The following is a 16,252-nucleotide window of genomic DNA, read 5'->3' on the forward strand; positions in this document are numbered from 1 at the left end:
TTACCTTTACAATCTGTCTCAGCAGATTTTTCCATTAATGTAGCAAGCTCTCACCTGGCCTACTGTTTCCCACCCTTTGAAAAGTGCAGAATGTGGCCCAGCAAGTCATCTAGAAGAAAGCGTCTCCATTACTAATGCCAAGGAGGTATGTATTTGACAACTCCTTTGGATGGGTTTATTACTGGGAGTCCCTCTTTGGGGAGGGAAAAAGAAATTTGGTCTGTGGAAGCTCAGTTGACTATAGACAAAAGAGGTATTGGCTTGGAAACCAAGTTCTCCGATCCAGTGGGGACTCCCATTGGCAGACATGTGTATGATGATCCTAAAACCTGCTGGAGCAAATTTTCATGAAGCACAAAGGGCTACAACCAGCAAAAGTCCCCTCCCTACCTTTCACCTGCAGAAGCATCCTATGACTTCTGTTCAAAAGAACACTGTACCTAAGCCATTAACTACAGCAACCCTAACTGTGTAACTAGTACTGTTTACAACCTAAAACCCAAACGGTGCAAACTATCTTCAGGATTGTACAATACTAAAGGGTTCTGTGCATTCATTACAGTGCATGAATGTATTTGTAATTGAAATAGGCAAAACCGGTTTGACTCTGCCCCTACTCCCCCAATATATCTGATGCTCTGGTTGAAAATCAGGATAAAAATGTTTAAATAAATTTTATATATGATACACACAGAGAGACGGACAAGTTTAAGAAGCAACTTTAAATACCTTACTGTCTAGCTTTAGAATGACTCTTCCGAGGCCCTTGATTGGTCGCGGTGCAAGAGCTTCTTGACGTTCTCTCACAAAATCTTCAAGGACATGCCACCAGACGCTGCAGTGACTCCCCAGAAATTTCACCACTCCAAAGTGGACCACAAGTTTTTTGACAACCCACACTGCAATATTAAAAGAAGACTTACTAAAAATATGGGGGAAATGAACACAGCAATATTGCAGAAAGCTATGCTAAAATGGCTGCTACATTTCTTTTGCTGATATAGGCGGGAAAATAATTTTGGCCACCTGAAACAAAAATTTTCCAAAATATGTGCTGCAGGTACATAATAGCTAATAGCTTCACACAGATAGTAATACATATTCCGTAGTTACAAGAGCTAGAGTCAAATAGGTACACACACCACACCTCAACATTAAGAACTTTGAAGGCTCCTTGATTCCAATTAGTGGTAAAAATTATGAAGGATTCTAAAACTTCCAAAAATATTTGGTTTTCTGATATACACATAGCATAAATGCACATGTTTAAATATGTTTTGGAGTCTCACAATACATGGAAAGCCTCAGAGGATCCTAAACCATAGTTTGAAACTAACATGGTGCCTGAAATTACTCATGCCTACGGCTTTCAATGTGAACTGCACACAGCTCAGTCTGCTGCTGCTGGAAGTACTGTTTGGGAAAATCAAAATTATAAGAAGAGTCAGTGGAGGAAGAGCAACTTGTTGGGTACTTACTTTCCCCTCACGTAATGGAGACTGACCGGGAGTTTCTGAGGCAATTATGTAACTAGCATAAAGATTAAATATGTTCTGCTCATTAGCACCAAAATCTAGCTTAGCCGTATGCTTTGAGGCTAAAATTATTTATACAGTATTTATAAGTATTCTTTTGATTTCAATATCATCCCTCCTCCTATGGGAGTCCAGAAGTACTCTAACTACTTTGATGACCACTTTGGAAAAATCTTCAAGGCATCAACTGTCATATGATCACAGGCAGGGTAGCCAACAGGGCTGGGCGGTATCTGGTTTTCAACACTGTGATATATCACCAGCTAAACATCGCAATATACCAATATATCATGATGTCTGAAATAAGGATGGAACTATGCAGAGGCAAACAGTAGGGCTTGATGGTATCTGGTTTTCAATTTCATGACATATCACCAGCTAAGCACTCATTACCAAACTGGGAAACAATGGTCAACAGTTTCAGAACAAGCCAGGATGCTATTAATTTCATAAACATGGTTTAAGACCCTGGTTTGTTCCAGTTCACTGCTTATGTTCCATACAGTCCACACCTGCTCAACTGGTGCCTCTTACTATTTATACTCTGTAGCACAAAGTGACCTAACATGCTAGGGTATGCATTAGGAGGCAGAATCAAGAGGTCCACAGAAGATGCCTGCCCAGTTTCCTTAAATTCTCCTCTGTGCCACATCCCACAGGGATTCAGAGGATCTGACCCATAATGGTGGCTTTTCAGGGAACACAAGGAGCTGCAGTATAGAGGAAAGGGTAGCAAAACTCCCTTGCACAGCCACTGTTCTGCTCTCCTGAGTCTTGATTCAGCTAACTGAAAGTTTTCTGTTTCCTTACAATTTGACAAACTCTCTTTTCTCCACCTTCACAACTGATCTGCACTGTGGAGACTTTGGTTGAAGGTTTCTCATCTAAGTATTGTTTTACCTCACAATATAAGAAAATAGTGAACAACCTGCAACAGGTACTGGCAGCAGCTGTATTATCCAGAGATTCAACCATATCTGAACTATTACAATGGCCCATGCAAGCAGAACAAAGTAGATATCACTTGTATTCTTCTTTTTGAGAAGTGTTCCAATCTCAGGTCTCTGTCTGCCACTCACAGTGGATGGAGAAGATGTGGCACTACTTTCTGTGGTTCCTGGAAGAAGAAAAAGTCAGCTATATAATACATTCAACAAGACTGGCAAGTTTTAACTTTAACTTGAATTTTGTGGCACTCCCTTCCAGTTGAGGTCAGACATTTTAACTGCAATCTGATTCTATCATTTTAACAGATTCTTACCTTTTCTGTATTCAGTTCTTGTAACCACTAAGAGACAATTGCAGTTAAGTGGTATATAAATTGTTTAAATAAATAAACTGCTATTCAGAAGCACAGCAGTCATCAGAACTGTTTGTAAGATGCTTGGGAAGCCATGTCTACCAGTCTCATGTAAACCCATACAAACTACTATGCATTTAACACCACACTGTAATTTCCCAAAAGCCCAACGTATCCAGAACTAAACAAGTTTAATCATACATTTCTAAAAAATAAAGAAAAACTTAAAAATGAGAATTGCTTTCAAGTTTTCAGTGAAATATTTGCTTTCAGTGCACACAGAAATAACTTTTGCTGCAGTATTTTAATCAAAGGCTTAATGCCTGGCATTCTGAAATCTCAAAAGGAAGCTTATATACAAATAATCTATTCATACACCAAGGTTTGGCTAAGCATGATTTGGTGTGATGTCTAAAGTCCAACTATGGTTTAGCGCAAAGTTTCAACTGAAACCAAGAATCAGATATGTGGTCTGACAGATGATTGTAAACCATGGATTTGTCTCCTGTTTGAATTTACAGAGCATAGCTGTAGCATTCCAAAGATTACTGTATTGAGTAGACAGAAAATAGAAGTTGATAAGCAACTCTAAATTACAGTTTACCTATACATTTGCCTCAAAAACTCTGCAAAATACAAGCTCAAAACACAGAACTACAATTATAAAAGTTTAATCTAATAGTATATAAAAACCTCCCTGATAGCATATTCTCATACTCTTAGAGCATTCAAGCTTTGTGTTTTGTGCAGAATACTTCTCCTTGAGTTTCCAGTATTTGACTAGCAGGATTAATTTCTGCAAGAGTGACAGTATGAATGACCCTTCACAATCAAACATCATATATTGTATGATAGCAATTGCTCAAGACTGCAATCAAAACAGGCTAAACAGAAGTCATCTGACTGAATTTGGGACTGCTTGGTTTATAAACTGCTACTTCATATTTGGAATTATTCTATTGGTAGGTTTATTTAGTTTCAGCTGTATGGTATGCATATAAACATAACATAAAAGTAAGTTTGGCAGAACAAATCACAGATGGGGTTCTGAATTATTGCTTGCACAATCCATGGTTTTGGATGGTGCTGAAGCCCTATTTAAATTTGACAACATGGTCACTAAAATCTCAGAAATTAATTTGTGTATCATGAAAAAATCCACATGAAAATAATATTTAATCAATTGAACAATTTAGCAAGAAAAAAAACCTGGGAGATTTCTCTCACAGTTCTCAAATTTCCAACTATGTTCAGTGAAATTTTGAGAATAGTCCTTATTGTTTGCAGAGTGTATTAAAAAACCAAGTTAACTTGACAGAATCTGACTTGCTAATGTAATCACCACCTGCCCAGAGAACAGTTTATCCATACAAATACTCAAGGCTTACTTGTGTGCCTTATCATCTGACAAACAGTTAAACTGTTATCTTTCAATATAGCATTCAGCCATTATAATGTCACATCACTAAAATCACCATTAACATGACAGTTTAAAATACAAGCTGCATATTTTGCACTTTATGCAGTAATCTTAAGGAACAAATGACAAAGCTGAAAGATGAATTACAGAACAAACAAGCAGTAACAAAATAAGCATAGCTAAACTGCCCTGCGATCCTTGGACAGAGGGCAGTATATATAGTTAATAAATTCAAAGAGCAAGATTAAAGCATGCAAACATATTGAAAAATGTCTAGCATTCTTACAGAATATTCAGTCACCTGAGGATTGCGGTGAATGTTCCTCATTATTCGATTCAAATCCTGTAATTGATATTGCCATGGCTATTGTAGATGCTGCAATAGAAACCATCTGACCAGGAAGCTCTACCCCTATAAAAAATAAAATACTTATAAATGTCTGAAAGTAGTTTAATTGGTTTTTTTCTGCTCCTATTCATGGACTGTCAACAGCTTCAGTCACACCAGAATAATCCTAGACAACATTCTTTTTCAGCAGCTACCACTCACTTAAGATACTCTAGGAGTAAGCAACTCATTGTCCTCCAGATATGTTGGGCTACAGCTCTCATCATCCACCATTACTGGTGATGCTGGCTGGGGCTGATGGAGCTATAGTCCAACACATTTGAAGGGCCATAGCTTAGCTATCTCTACTATGGGACTACAATAAAAAGAGAGTTTCTCACCTGAAGACTCTTTCCCACTCGGGTGCTCGTGCAACATACCCACAGTCATTAAGACAACTATAACCAAAAACACTGGAATCTTCCAAGAACCTGCTGCGGAAGCTGAAAAAAAGGAGGACCTATGAATAAAATCAACATCCTTTTTCCTAAATAATATGCATAAACTAATAAATGGAATGAACAGAACCATCAGGTACCTGACAGATATTTGCAAAAACCTTATTATAAATGAAGTGAAAAGACTACATTTTGACTGGATATATTTACTTTGATAATACTACTTCTGAAAACACAAGCATTATTTCCAAAGGGAGACAACAAGAACTGTAATAAAATAACCACACTCTGGGCGGTTCATATAAGGGAAACCACCATTTTCTACTAAATCAGGAGTAGCTAACCCATGACCTTTCAGATGTTTCTGGACTAGGACTTCCACTGACCATTGGCCATGCTGTCTAGAAGTTGTAGGTCCACAGAATCTGGTTGGTCTTGGACTCTCACATTCCTCCCTCTTCTTTCACATATCAGAGCAGAGTGAAAGCTTCCAGTTTTACCACAAATTAAGCACAGAAATTCAGCATCAAAATTTGTGGTTGAACTATTGTTTGTTTGTTTGTTTATTAAATTTGTACACCGCCCTAGCTATACCTGTAGATCTCAGGGCGGTTCACAACATAAAAAACAAAAATTATATAATGAAAACAAAAACAAAGACAGCCCAATAATTCTCCCTTGGTTAGTGACATCTGGATCTGAACCATGGTTGGATCCTCACTTATTCTCACTAACTGTAGTTTCAACAAACCAGCTTGCCGAGTTTAGATGTCACAGGGAACTGTGGTTAGTTTGCAAGTGGAAGTGGGACCTTTTGAACTCCTCCTCTAGCACAAGAAATAGAAGATGGGAGCATGCAACCCTGAGGTTCTGGCAGATTCATTCACAGAATGAAACCATGGTTTCCCATTACAACTGGATTCCAGGCATGTTTCAGATACAATGCAAAACCATGACCACACCTAAATTTATAATCCTAATTTGCAAGGCCAGCATGAATCATTGTTTACTAGTGCGTATTTGTGAATAAACCCTATTTATTTTAATTAGGTTTTAATTCAAGGAATTTTAGAAAGTATTTGAAATGGGAGGTCTTTTGTCTGGTTCACTGAAAATTGGTTTAAGTGTTGCTTGTGGCCTTAAATGACAACTGTGAGGAAGGGTTGGTGTTGAATTCTCAGTATGCAAAATAGAAGGTAAGCATATGATTGGTCCTCTTCACCTACAGCCAGTAACTGAATTTATTTGAATGCAAAGTATTATTGGTACAAGTTAGACATCTCTTTCAGAAATCTGTAGAAATACTTTATAGCCAAGTCCTGAAAAACAACAAATAAATGAAATAAATATTTTTATGAGGTTACTCACCCAAATGGAAGAGCAGTAGAATCCAGACAGGAACAGAGATTGTTCTCAAGTAACGTTCAGTGCTTGGGTTCCACTTGAATAATACAGTCAATAAATAGCCTGCTATCAAGGTCCATATCTTAACAGGAAAAGGGAATAAAACAGCTATCAGTACTCATCCCTGGAAAACCCAAGTTAGCTGCCCAACTGGCAACTTTAATTATTAAGCACAATAAAAACAGATTACATTAAAAAAAATGGGCTTCCTTCAATCCAAATAGCTTTTTAAAGTCCCTAGCAGCTTTGTCTCTTCTTTTAAAAATCAAGGTACAACAAGATTTTGCCTATAATGGAAAGGAAAAGATGTTCTGTGGTTTTAAATGATGAGCTGTCCCATACATTAGGGCTGGGTGATATATGGTTTTCAACATTGTGCTATATCATGACATCTGAAATAAGGATGGAACTATTTAGAGGCAGGGACGCGGGTGGCGCTGTGGGCTGGCCACATGACCTGAAAGCTGTACGCCGGCTCCCTCGGCCAATAAAGTGAGATGAGCACAACAACCCCAGAGTCGGCCACGACTGGACCTAAATGGTCAGGGGTCCCTTTACCTTTACCTATTTAGAGGCATTGGCTGGCTTCACGGTTTTCCCCACATTGTGATTTCTGCATAGCAGGCACATACACATGCATACCCACACCATGATTCACAATATATTGCCAGGTCAAAAAATATGAAACCGATATCATGATATGGACTTCAAACCAGTTTTGGAAGATATATCAATATATTGCCCGGCCCTACTACTTCTCCTCTTTGCATTTTATATGAGACTTCCTGGCTGTGCCTCAGTGCTTACTCTGTAACTGAAGGTTTTCTTTTAAGATGGTGCAACCTCTGGCCATCCCTGATATAGGCATAAATCCTATATAATCCAGTATTACATATTGGATTCAGCTTTTTGTTACAGTGCTCCCCTATGTTTTCTAGTTTAATGGGAACAAGTAGCCATTCTGAAGAACCAAAACCCAAGTACTGTTTTGTTAGTGATCGCTATTCATTTTGAAACAACATAAGGGAGTGAAATTAATGCCACAGAGTCTTCAGGAACTCTCACAAAAGTTCCTGTTACAATTCCCAAAATGTATCATGCTAACTAAGAAAAGGCAGTGAAAACAACAAAGGACTTCATCAATATGAAAGACTATAAAAATACTAAGCACAGCAATATGACACTAACACATGCTCTAATCCTTCCTGATGGCAGAACCAATAGAAACATTAACAGGACCTGCCATATGTCACTAGTGACAAGAATGCCCCCCCAAGAATGCCAAATACTGCCAACCTTGATGTCAGAAGAGCAAATGCTTAAAAGATTTCACTCTTCAGCATGCTTCATAACTTTAGGTTTACAATGACCTCTAATTACACGAGTCAGACATATATTACGAAAACACAAACTGCATGTTGTTGTAAAATGTTTGTACCCCTTAAGAAACAGAGATTTTACATGTGCAAAAGAGGGATGTACTGAAACAGTACACATATCTACAAGTCTTTGTTTCAGGGCTGTGTGAATTGAGCAGTGATCTTATGCCGTATGACACAGTAAGTTATGATCTACATGTTGCACAGAATGAAGACGGATTTTCCACTTTATTAGTTCAGAATGTAGATTGGGGGTGGAGCGTTGCGTTATGATATATTCACCAGTGTAAGAATAAAGTAACACACCAAAAAAAAAACTTTAGCAACCTCTTCTCCTTCACATGCTTGTTCACTACAAGCATGGTGCAAATTAAATCTTCAGTCTCAAGTGGTACAAAAATATATCACTTCATTCTACCACCTCATTCTGCGTAATGCGTCAGCTCTAGCAAGAGAAGGCTCCTCCGCCTCTTCTGATGTGTGAGCAATAGCCCTGAGACGTGGTGCCCAGTTATTCATTTCTGAAAAGGATCCAAGTTCTCCTAGACACTGCATTTCCTGACTTACTCTCAGAGTAAGCAATTATTATTTGTATAGTACCCACAGTCAGCATAGTGCTTCAAAGACAGGGCCCTGCCCCAAGGAACCTATAACCTAAATTCAACACAGAGAAAACTACAGAGAAAGGGAGAAGAAGTACAGTACGGTGAAACAACAGGATAAAGAGCTACTGTTTCAAGCTGCAATCCTGCCCATGTTTACCTGGGAGCAAGAGCCATTTAAATTCTGTCTAAAGACGTATACAGGATTACACTGCCAGTTACACTTACAGCAGGGCACAGGAAGGTTAGGGAAGTATAATGACTGTTGTTTAAATGTATTTTTAATGTTTTGTGGGAAGCCGCCCAGAGTGGCTGGAGAAGCCCAGCCAGATGGGTGGGGTATAAATAATAAATTATTATTAATTATTATTATTAATAATAATTGTAATAATACTAGGGACTGAGCCAGTCTTTACAAAAAAGTGGGGTTTGAGAAGGGATTTGAGAGATGTAAATAAAACAGCATGATGTTGGTATACAGGGAGGCAGTTCTAAGCTTATGGGACAACAAAGGAGTGAGCTCTTTGCGGTAGCAGACCTCCAGGTGGCTGAAGATGGCAAAGCTGGAGAAAAGGATACAGGGAGGGGTGCGTCAGAATGCAAGAGCAGAAGGATTAGGAGGAAGGGCCATGGACGGCTCTGAAGGGCAAAGACTGGAAGTCAGTGTAGGGTTTAAGGAGAGGCTCACAACATCAAAATGACAAGAGAGGGGCATCTGTTAGATGCGGGGGAACCAAGACCAGAGAGAATATTACAGTAGTCCAAGGAGTCTACAGTAATTTTTTTGCAAGAGAAAAAGGAAGAAGCAGCATGACTTGGTCGATACCTGGTTTTCAGGATCATGATATATCAACAGCTAAACATCACAATATCTTGATATATCATGATATATATCTGTGGTGGTGGAGGGCCTTGCTGGGCCTCCCCGTGGTGACAGAGGGCCTTGCTGCACCTCTCTACAGTGGCAGAGGGTCTCACCGTACCTCCCTGGAGTGGAGGAGGGTGTGCTGTGCTTCCCCGCTGCAGCAGAGGGCCTTGCCATGACTCCCCATGGAGGGCCTTAAAATGTAAGGAAGTAGTAGATTTAATAAAAATATTAAATAAACTTCCATATATTTTAAATATTTTCAACTTTTCAACTAAGAGTAGTTTAAGTGATTTACTAGTCAAGTAGCATCTGCTTCCCCACTCACAAGGTCTAAATGGAATCTATGCATGCATAAGCCCTACTGAGTTCAACTAAAGTTACTTCTACTTTCCTGGGAGTAAGCCTCATTGAATTCAGTAGGGCTTGCTTGTGAGTAGACACACATTTGCTTGCACTGCTTACCTAAAAACACCCTCCCCATCATTCTCACATAGTACCCAAGCTCCCATTTCAGGATAAAGAAGCCAGCTAAATCTTCTCCACCCCCCACAGAACGGTCCCCCCAAAAGCCATCAATCTCTCCCTTTTCATCAAAGGGAAAGAGGGAGGGCAAGCAAGCAAAAAGATATAGGTAAAGGACCCCGGACAGTTAAGTCCAGTCGCAGATGACTCTGGGTTTGTGGCGCTCATCTTGCTTTACAGGCCGAGAGACCAGGCGTTTGTCTGCAGACAGTTTTTCCGGGTCATGTGGCCAGCATGACTAAGCCGCTTCTGGCGCAACGGAACACCAAAACCAGAGCAGCGCACGGAAACGCCATTTACCTTCCCACCGGAGCAGTACCTATTTATCTACTTGCACTTTTTTTGGTGTGCTTTCAAACTGCTAGGTTGGCAGGAGCTGGGACAGAGGAACAGGAGCTCACCCTATCGTGGGGATTCGAACTGCCAACCTTCTGCCAACCTACCCCCTGGGAAGTTGTCAAGTCTCCACCTCTGGTTCACCAGTATATGGCCTTGTTGAAACACTTATGATGATGTTATTTCTATACCAGTATTCAACAATATGGCAATTTATTGCACAGCCCTACTTGGTAACAGACTGAACACAAGAAACAAGGAGGAATCAGCCATAAAGCTGTTCATGACTGTTCATCAGAGTAGATTGTAACTTTGTCAATGGATAAACGAGAGTAAGAGGGAGTAGGACTTGGCAAGGGAGATTAAAAGTTTGGCTTTGGACATACTGAAATGACCAAAAAGCATGTGATGATCAGAGAGTCAGCTGGAGATGCAGGACTGAAGAAAGGGAGACCGTTCAGGAGTAGAAAGGTAGGGCTGGATGTCATCCATATGTGGCACAGAAAGCAGTGAGAGTTGATACCATCAACCAGAAATAGTGTTCTGAGGGCCAAAAACAAATCCCAAGTGACTTCAGAAGAGAGAAAAAAACCAAGGATAAGCCTTTTCTGTGGTGACTCTGAAATGCTTTCCCCAGAGAGGCTCACCTGGCGCCATCATTACATGTCTTTGGACGCCAGGCAAAAACAGTCCTCTTTACCTATTAAATAATCTATGGTCTGTGAAAGTGTGGGGGAGAGGGCTGTTATTACTATTATTTTACAATTAATCTGTCTGTCAGTATGCTTTTTACTATGCAGTATTGTGTTTCTAATGTTGTACACCACCCTGAGATCTTTTGATAAAGGGTGGTATATAAATTGAAAAAAATAATAAAACTGTAAAAGAATGATTAACATCTGCATTCTTACCATGCGTACTCAAAAGTAAGTCCTACTGAATTAAGTGGGGCTTACTTCCAGATAAGTGAGGTTGGGACCTCAGCCTAAACTGGTAGGGAAAAGAACCATATCAAGACAGAACCATAGAAACCTAGACCAAGGCATAAAAGGAACCAAGCAGGAGAGTGATAAACTGTATCACAGACAACATACAGGTAAAGAATTGAGGGCAGAATAGAGTTTTTGTGAGGGTAGTTTCAAGAGAATCCAGGGAGTAGATATCAGAATGAAAAAATCAAGATCTGAGTTAGAAGGAAAGTAAAACACAATGGGAGTCTGGAGACAAAGGGCAGAAGAGAGAGGGAAGATACATCAAAGGATGGCTTTTTGAAAATAGGGGAGACAATAAACACGGTTGAACAGAGGAGGGAAGGGGGCAGAGGAGGGAGAGTTGCTTTTGTGGTGGGAGGGGATCAAAAGGACAACTGGAAGCATCAGGGAACAATAGGGTAGTCAGGCCAGAATGCAGATGCTGTATTCTGCACATACTTAGAGGCACACTTGTTTAGATGACCTCTTCCAGGCTGATCTCTGGTGTTTAGGCAAGTTCCAGAATGTAGCCCCAGCTCAAAGGAAGCCCTATTGCTAGGATTCAAGCTTTCCTAGAAGCTGCATCCTCTAACCGCTCTGTGGGCGCAGATCCAAGTGGCTGCGATTAAATATTCAAGATGTGGGAGATTGCCCACAAAATTCCCCATCATGTCACATCTCCTAGGTGCTGAAACTGGACAGGTTCTAGTGCAGAGCCAACGCTCAATTAAAGCCCTGTGCACACTGCTGTAAGTCAATCTTTCCTGGGATCTGCACCTTCTTGAAATTATCTTAGATATGTTCCAGTGACTGCAATTCATTATTCAGGGTACAGTTTACATATTCTATGTTTATCCCAAGCCCTTCTGTCACACCTTTTCAGTTAATTATCAAATTGTCCTGTGATCTATCACAAGAGCATGAAAGCTACACCTGCTGAAATTCCCTTTTCCACATCCATTAAAGCTCAAGGACCCCAGGTTTTCGTCATCTAACCATCTAACCTATCGACCATGAGTGTTTAATTCTTCTTTGCTGCTTTATTTTGAGTTAGGGCCAAGGCTGAGTGAAAAAGAGTAACACAGGAAAGAAGACAAAATTATCCAGTGTTCCTACATTCCTACCAACCACACAGCCTAATAGTTCAAAGACACATGCTTTCTAGGTAAACAAGGAAAGCATGTGAAATGTACATACAGTATGAGAAGTGGTGTAAAGCCTGGAAAGATGAAATCATGTAAACAATACTAGCTTTGTTGTGAATTAATCTGGTTTAGCAGTCACAGTTTAGGTGTAAAGGTGTCTAAAAACGTATTGCTCTTTCTTCTTGCTAGTTTAAATCAATTCACCCTGCCAAAACCACATTCTCTTGTCCCAACCAGGGGTGGGCATGCAAACAGGAGCCTATTTGCTGCAAAGTAATCTGTGGCGCTGTGGGTTAAACCACAGAGCCTAGGGCTTGTCGATCAGAAGGTCCCCCGCGACAGGGTGAGCTCCCGTTGCTCAGTACCTGCTCCTGCCAACCTAGCAGTTCGAAAGCATGTCAAAGTGCAAGTAGATAAATAGGTACTGCTCTGGCGGGAAGGTAAACGGTGTTTTCATGCACTGCTCTGGTTCGCCAGAAGCGGCTTAGTCATGCTGGCTACATGACCCGGAAGCTGTATGCTGGCTCCCTCGGCCAGTAAAGTGAGATGTGCGCCGCAACCCCAGAGTCGGTCACGACTTCAGGGGTCCCTTTACCTTTTACTGTTCTTGTGAGCTAACTGCAGCAGTTGAAGGACAAGCAACCACTGGAAATTGGGCACCTAAAATGTGAGTTGTTACTGAGATCTCTTCTTCTGGACCTGTTGCCTATTGGCACTTCGCTGCCCCTCACCTTGATGTTGAGTCGGCCACGACTGGGCCTAATGATCAGGGGTCCCTTTACCTAATCTGGTTTAGTGGTCAGTTTTGCACCACCGTGTAGGTGTGAAGCATTCTCAATGGGAAACTTAAATCAGCTTCCCCTCTCCTTTCTTCCTGGCGTAACCCAGTCCACCAAGGGGCAACCCAAAACCACTTTGCGGGAAGCCGCATCCTCTCGTCCGAACCGAGGGAGTGCACGTGTGTGGGCGGGCGCGCTTTAGAGGGCGGGGGGGGGGGACCCTGGGATGCGACTACGCGCTCTGCACATGCCCCGGAGGCTCTCTTTTCCTCCGCCCCGAAGTCCCCACTCACCCAGAGGCTGCTGAAGCAGTCCAGCCCGGCGCCGATGACCCCGGCGGCCTGGGCGAGCGCGGCGCGGGCCCCGAGCGAGGCGCCGAGCGCGTAGCAGCCGTAGAGCGCGGGCCCGCCGGCGCCCAGCAGCACCAGGAGCCTCCTCCGGCGGATCAGCTGGCGGCCCAGCGCCTCGGCGGCGGCGTTGGCGAAGCAGAGCGGCAGCAGCAGCGCGGCGGGCAGCACGGGCGCCCCGGAGCGGCGCAGGCGGCGCAGCCAGGCCCGGCCCAGCGCCGTCAGGGAGCTCTTGAAGGGGTGCAGGAAGGTGCCGCACAGCGCGGCCCACAGCAGCGGCCGCAGGAAGGCCTCCAGGATGAAGTAGACCAGCACCGCCGCGCCGCAGCACAGCCCCGCCAGCACCAGCGCGCCCGTGTTGTAGAAGGCCTGCCGCAGGGGCTTCTCCAGGCGGGGCAGCGGCAGCGCGGGAGGCGGCCGGCCGGGAGGGCCGGGGCTCGCCGCGGGCTCCGGGCTCGGCGAGCCGCCGCCGTCCCCGCTCTCGGCCATGGGCTCGGCGCCGGCGACGCCGGACCGCGGCTGAGGGGCCGCCTCAGAGGAAGGGGCCGCGGAGGATGCTGGGGGCTGTAGTGTTTTCTTTTCCCCTCAGGCGGCTGCTTAGGCGCTGGGAGATGCTGCTCTTTTTCTTCTCCCGGGTCGTGGTTTCGGCTGGAGCCCGCGGGGGATGCTGGGAGATGTAGTTCTTTTTCTTAGGGCATACTTTGGCTGGAGCCCGCGGGGGATGCTGGGAGATGTAGTTCTTTTCATTCTCCCAGGTTGTGGCATGGGAAATGCAGTCTTAGCAGGGGAGCCTGGGTTCCCATTCACACCAATAGGCATTCCCTTTTGTGCTTCTCCCCACCTTCTGATTTGTTGCTTTTATTATGCCAATTACGTACAGGCAGAGCATGCGTGCAGATAGCTGTGCGGGAAGCCTTTTTTAAAAATAAGTTGCTTTTAAAAAAAACCAAACTCATAGAAAATTGGAAGGACCCAAGAGGTTCATTTAGTCCAACCAAGGAATCCTTTGCTCAACATGGAACTCCAACCCACGACCCTGAGTTTAAGAGTCTCATGCTCTACTGACTGATATCTGACATCAGTATTTGCTGTCACCTGGTTATCTTAATCTGCTAGGACACAGCAATGGTTGAGTATGGGTAGTAGTAGAGGGGTAATAACCTTACTCCTCAAATCTTTATAAAGAGAGCAAGCTAGAAGCACATGAGCTACTGATTCAATACTGCCATCTCCACGTGGGCATCAATGTTTTTCCAGTGGAAATTTTTGAAATCGACCCTCAAGTACAGCTGAAGGCAGTATATTTAATATTGTGTAAGTGAAAGCATGTCAGTATTTTGGAACTGTTAAAATTTGCAAATAGGGTGCCAACGTATCAAAATGACTAGGTGGAAAATAATCATACCATGGGCAAAATTGTAGGTACACATCCTTTCTGTTAACAGCTGTCAGACTACTGCAATCTGCTCAGTTATTGCAAATAATATTGCAACTTGCTCAGTTGATTTGGGAGGGAGGTCTTAACAGAGACTGCTGCTGCCACCAGCTGGACCAGTGTATATTGCAATGCTTAATGTTTGCACCTTAGTAGGTTGAGCAAGAGACCCAACTCACGGACTGCATTCTTGGATTGACCCTAAGGTTTAAAGAACATTGATTGAAGAAGTAAGATGGGCAGTAACCAAGGAGAGGGCTTTTATGGGACAGCTTTCCTAGAAAGGCCAACCTAGTGTACCCTTGGCATCTTTCCAGTGCCACATGAATACCTTTCTGTTCTAGCCAGGTCTTTTGAACACTTTATGTAGCCTGGCACCTTAATATTTTTTCATTTTTTTCTGTGTTTGGTGTATCTGTACACTTTACATTTGTCCCTACTGAAAGTAACAAAATGAATTTTAGTAAGTGTAAGGTTCTATACTTAGACAGGAATAACCAGCTGCATAAATATAAAATGGGGGACACTTGGAGTGCAAGTAGTACGTGTGAAATAAATCTAAGGGTCTTGGTGGACCACAAGCTTAACATGAGTCAACAGAGTGATGCAGCAGCAAAAACAGCTACTGCTATTCTGTGTCAACAGAAGTAGTGTCCAGATCAAGGGAAGTAATAGTACACCTCTATTCTGCCTTGGTCAGACCACACCTGGAGTAATGTCTAGTTCTGGATGTTACAATTTAAGAAGGATATTGACAAGCTGAAACGTGTGCAGAGCAGGCAACCAAGATGATCAAGGGTCTAGAAGCCAAGCCTCACGAGGAACAGTTAAAGGAGCTGGGTATGTTTAGCTTAGGGACGCGGGTGGTGCTGTAGGTTAAACCACAGAGCCTAGGGCTTGCCGATCAGAAGGTCGGCGGTTCGAATCCCCGCAATGGGGTGAGCTCCTGTTGCTCGGTCCCTGCTCCTGCCCACCTAGCAGTTTGAAAGCACGAAGCACAAGTAGATAAATAGGTACTGCTCCGGCAGGAAGGTAAATGGTGTTTCTGTGCGCTACTCTGGTTCGCCAGAAGCGGCTTAGTCATGCTGGCCACATGACCCGGAAGCTGTACCCCAACCCCAGAGTCATCCACGACTGGACCTAATGGTCAGGGGTCCCCTTACCTTTATGTTTAGCTTGGAAAAGGGGGAGATGGAGAGATGATAGCCATTTTCAAATATCTCAAGGGCCGTCGCATGGAAGATGGAGCAAGCTTGTTTTTTCCTGCTCTGGAGGGAAGGGCTTGAACCAATGATTTCCAGAAGAAAGGAGATTCTGACCAACCCTCTGCCAGTAAGAGCTCTTCAACAGTGTATCATACTCCCTCGGAAAGTGGGCCAATGGTCTGATCCAGTAGTCCATTCTTATGGAAGCCTCTAACTTT

General features: G+C 42.9%; 2 protein-coding genes across 4 annotated transcripts in view; both read right to left on the reverse strand.

Moving 5' to 3' along the window:
* The window catches only part of TMEM245 (transmembrane protein 245), a 49,689-nt gene extending 35,644 nt beyond the window's left edge, over positions 1–14,045 (reverse strand). For both annotated transcript variants that reach the window (XM_083582733.1, XM_083582732.1), the window contains exons 1-6: positions 13,341–14,045; positions 6,410–6,527; positions 4,985–5,086; positions 4,557–4,667; positions 2,464–2,652; positions 730–899 (exon numbers count right to left, since the gene is read on the reverse strand). In XM_083582733.1, coding sequence (XP_083438859.1) covers positions 730–899; positions 2,464–2,652; positions 4,557–4,667; positions 4,985–5,086; positions 6,410–6,527; positions 13,341–13,883 — 1,233 coding nt within the window. In that variant the 5' untranslated portion in view covers positions 13,884–14,045. The remainder of the gene's footprint in view (positions 1–729; positions 900–2,463; positions 2,653–4,556; positions 4,668–4,984; positions 5,087–6,409; positions 6,528–13,340) is intronic.
* The window catches only part of COBL (cordon-bleu WH2 repeat protein), a 422,273-nt gene that overhangs the window by 176,210 nt on the left and 229,811 nt on the right, over positions 1–16,252 (reverse strand). The window lies entirely within an intron of this gene.

This window comes from Podarcis filfolensis (assembly GCF_964270895.1).
Source record: "Podarcis filfolensis genome assembly, chromosome: 13".
In the NCBI taxonomy this organism is placed as follows: Eukaryota; Metazoa; Chordata; class Lepidosauria; order Squamata; family Lacertidae; genus Podarcis; species Podarcis filfolensis.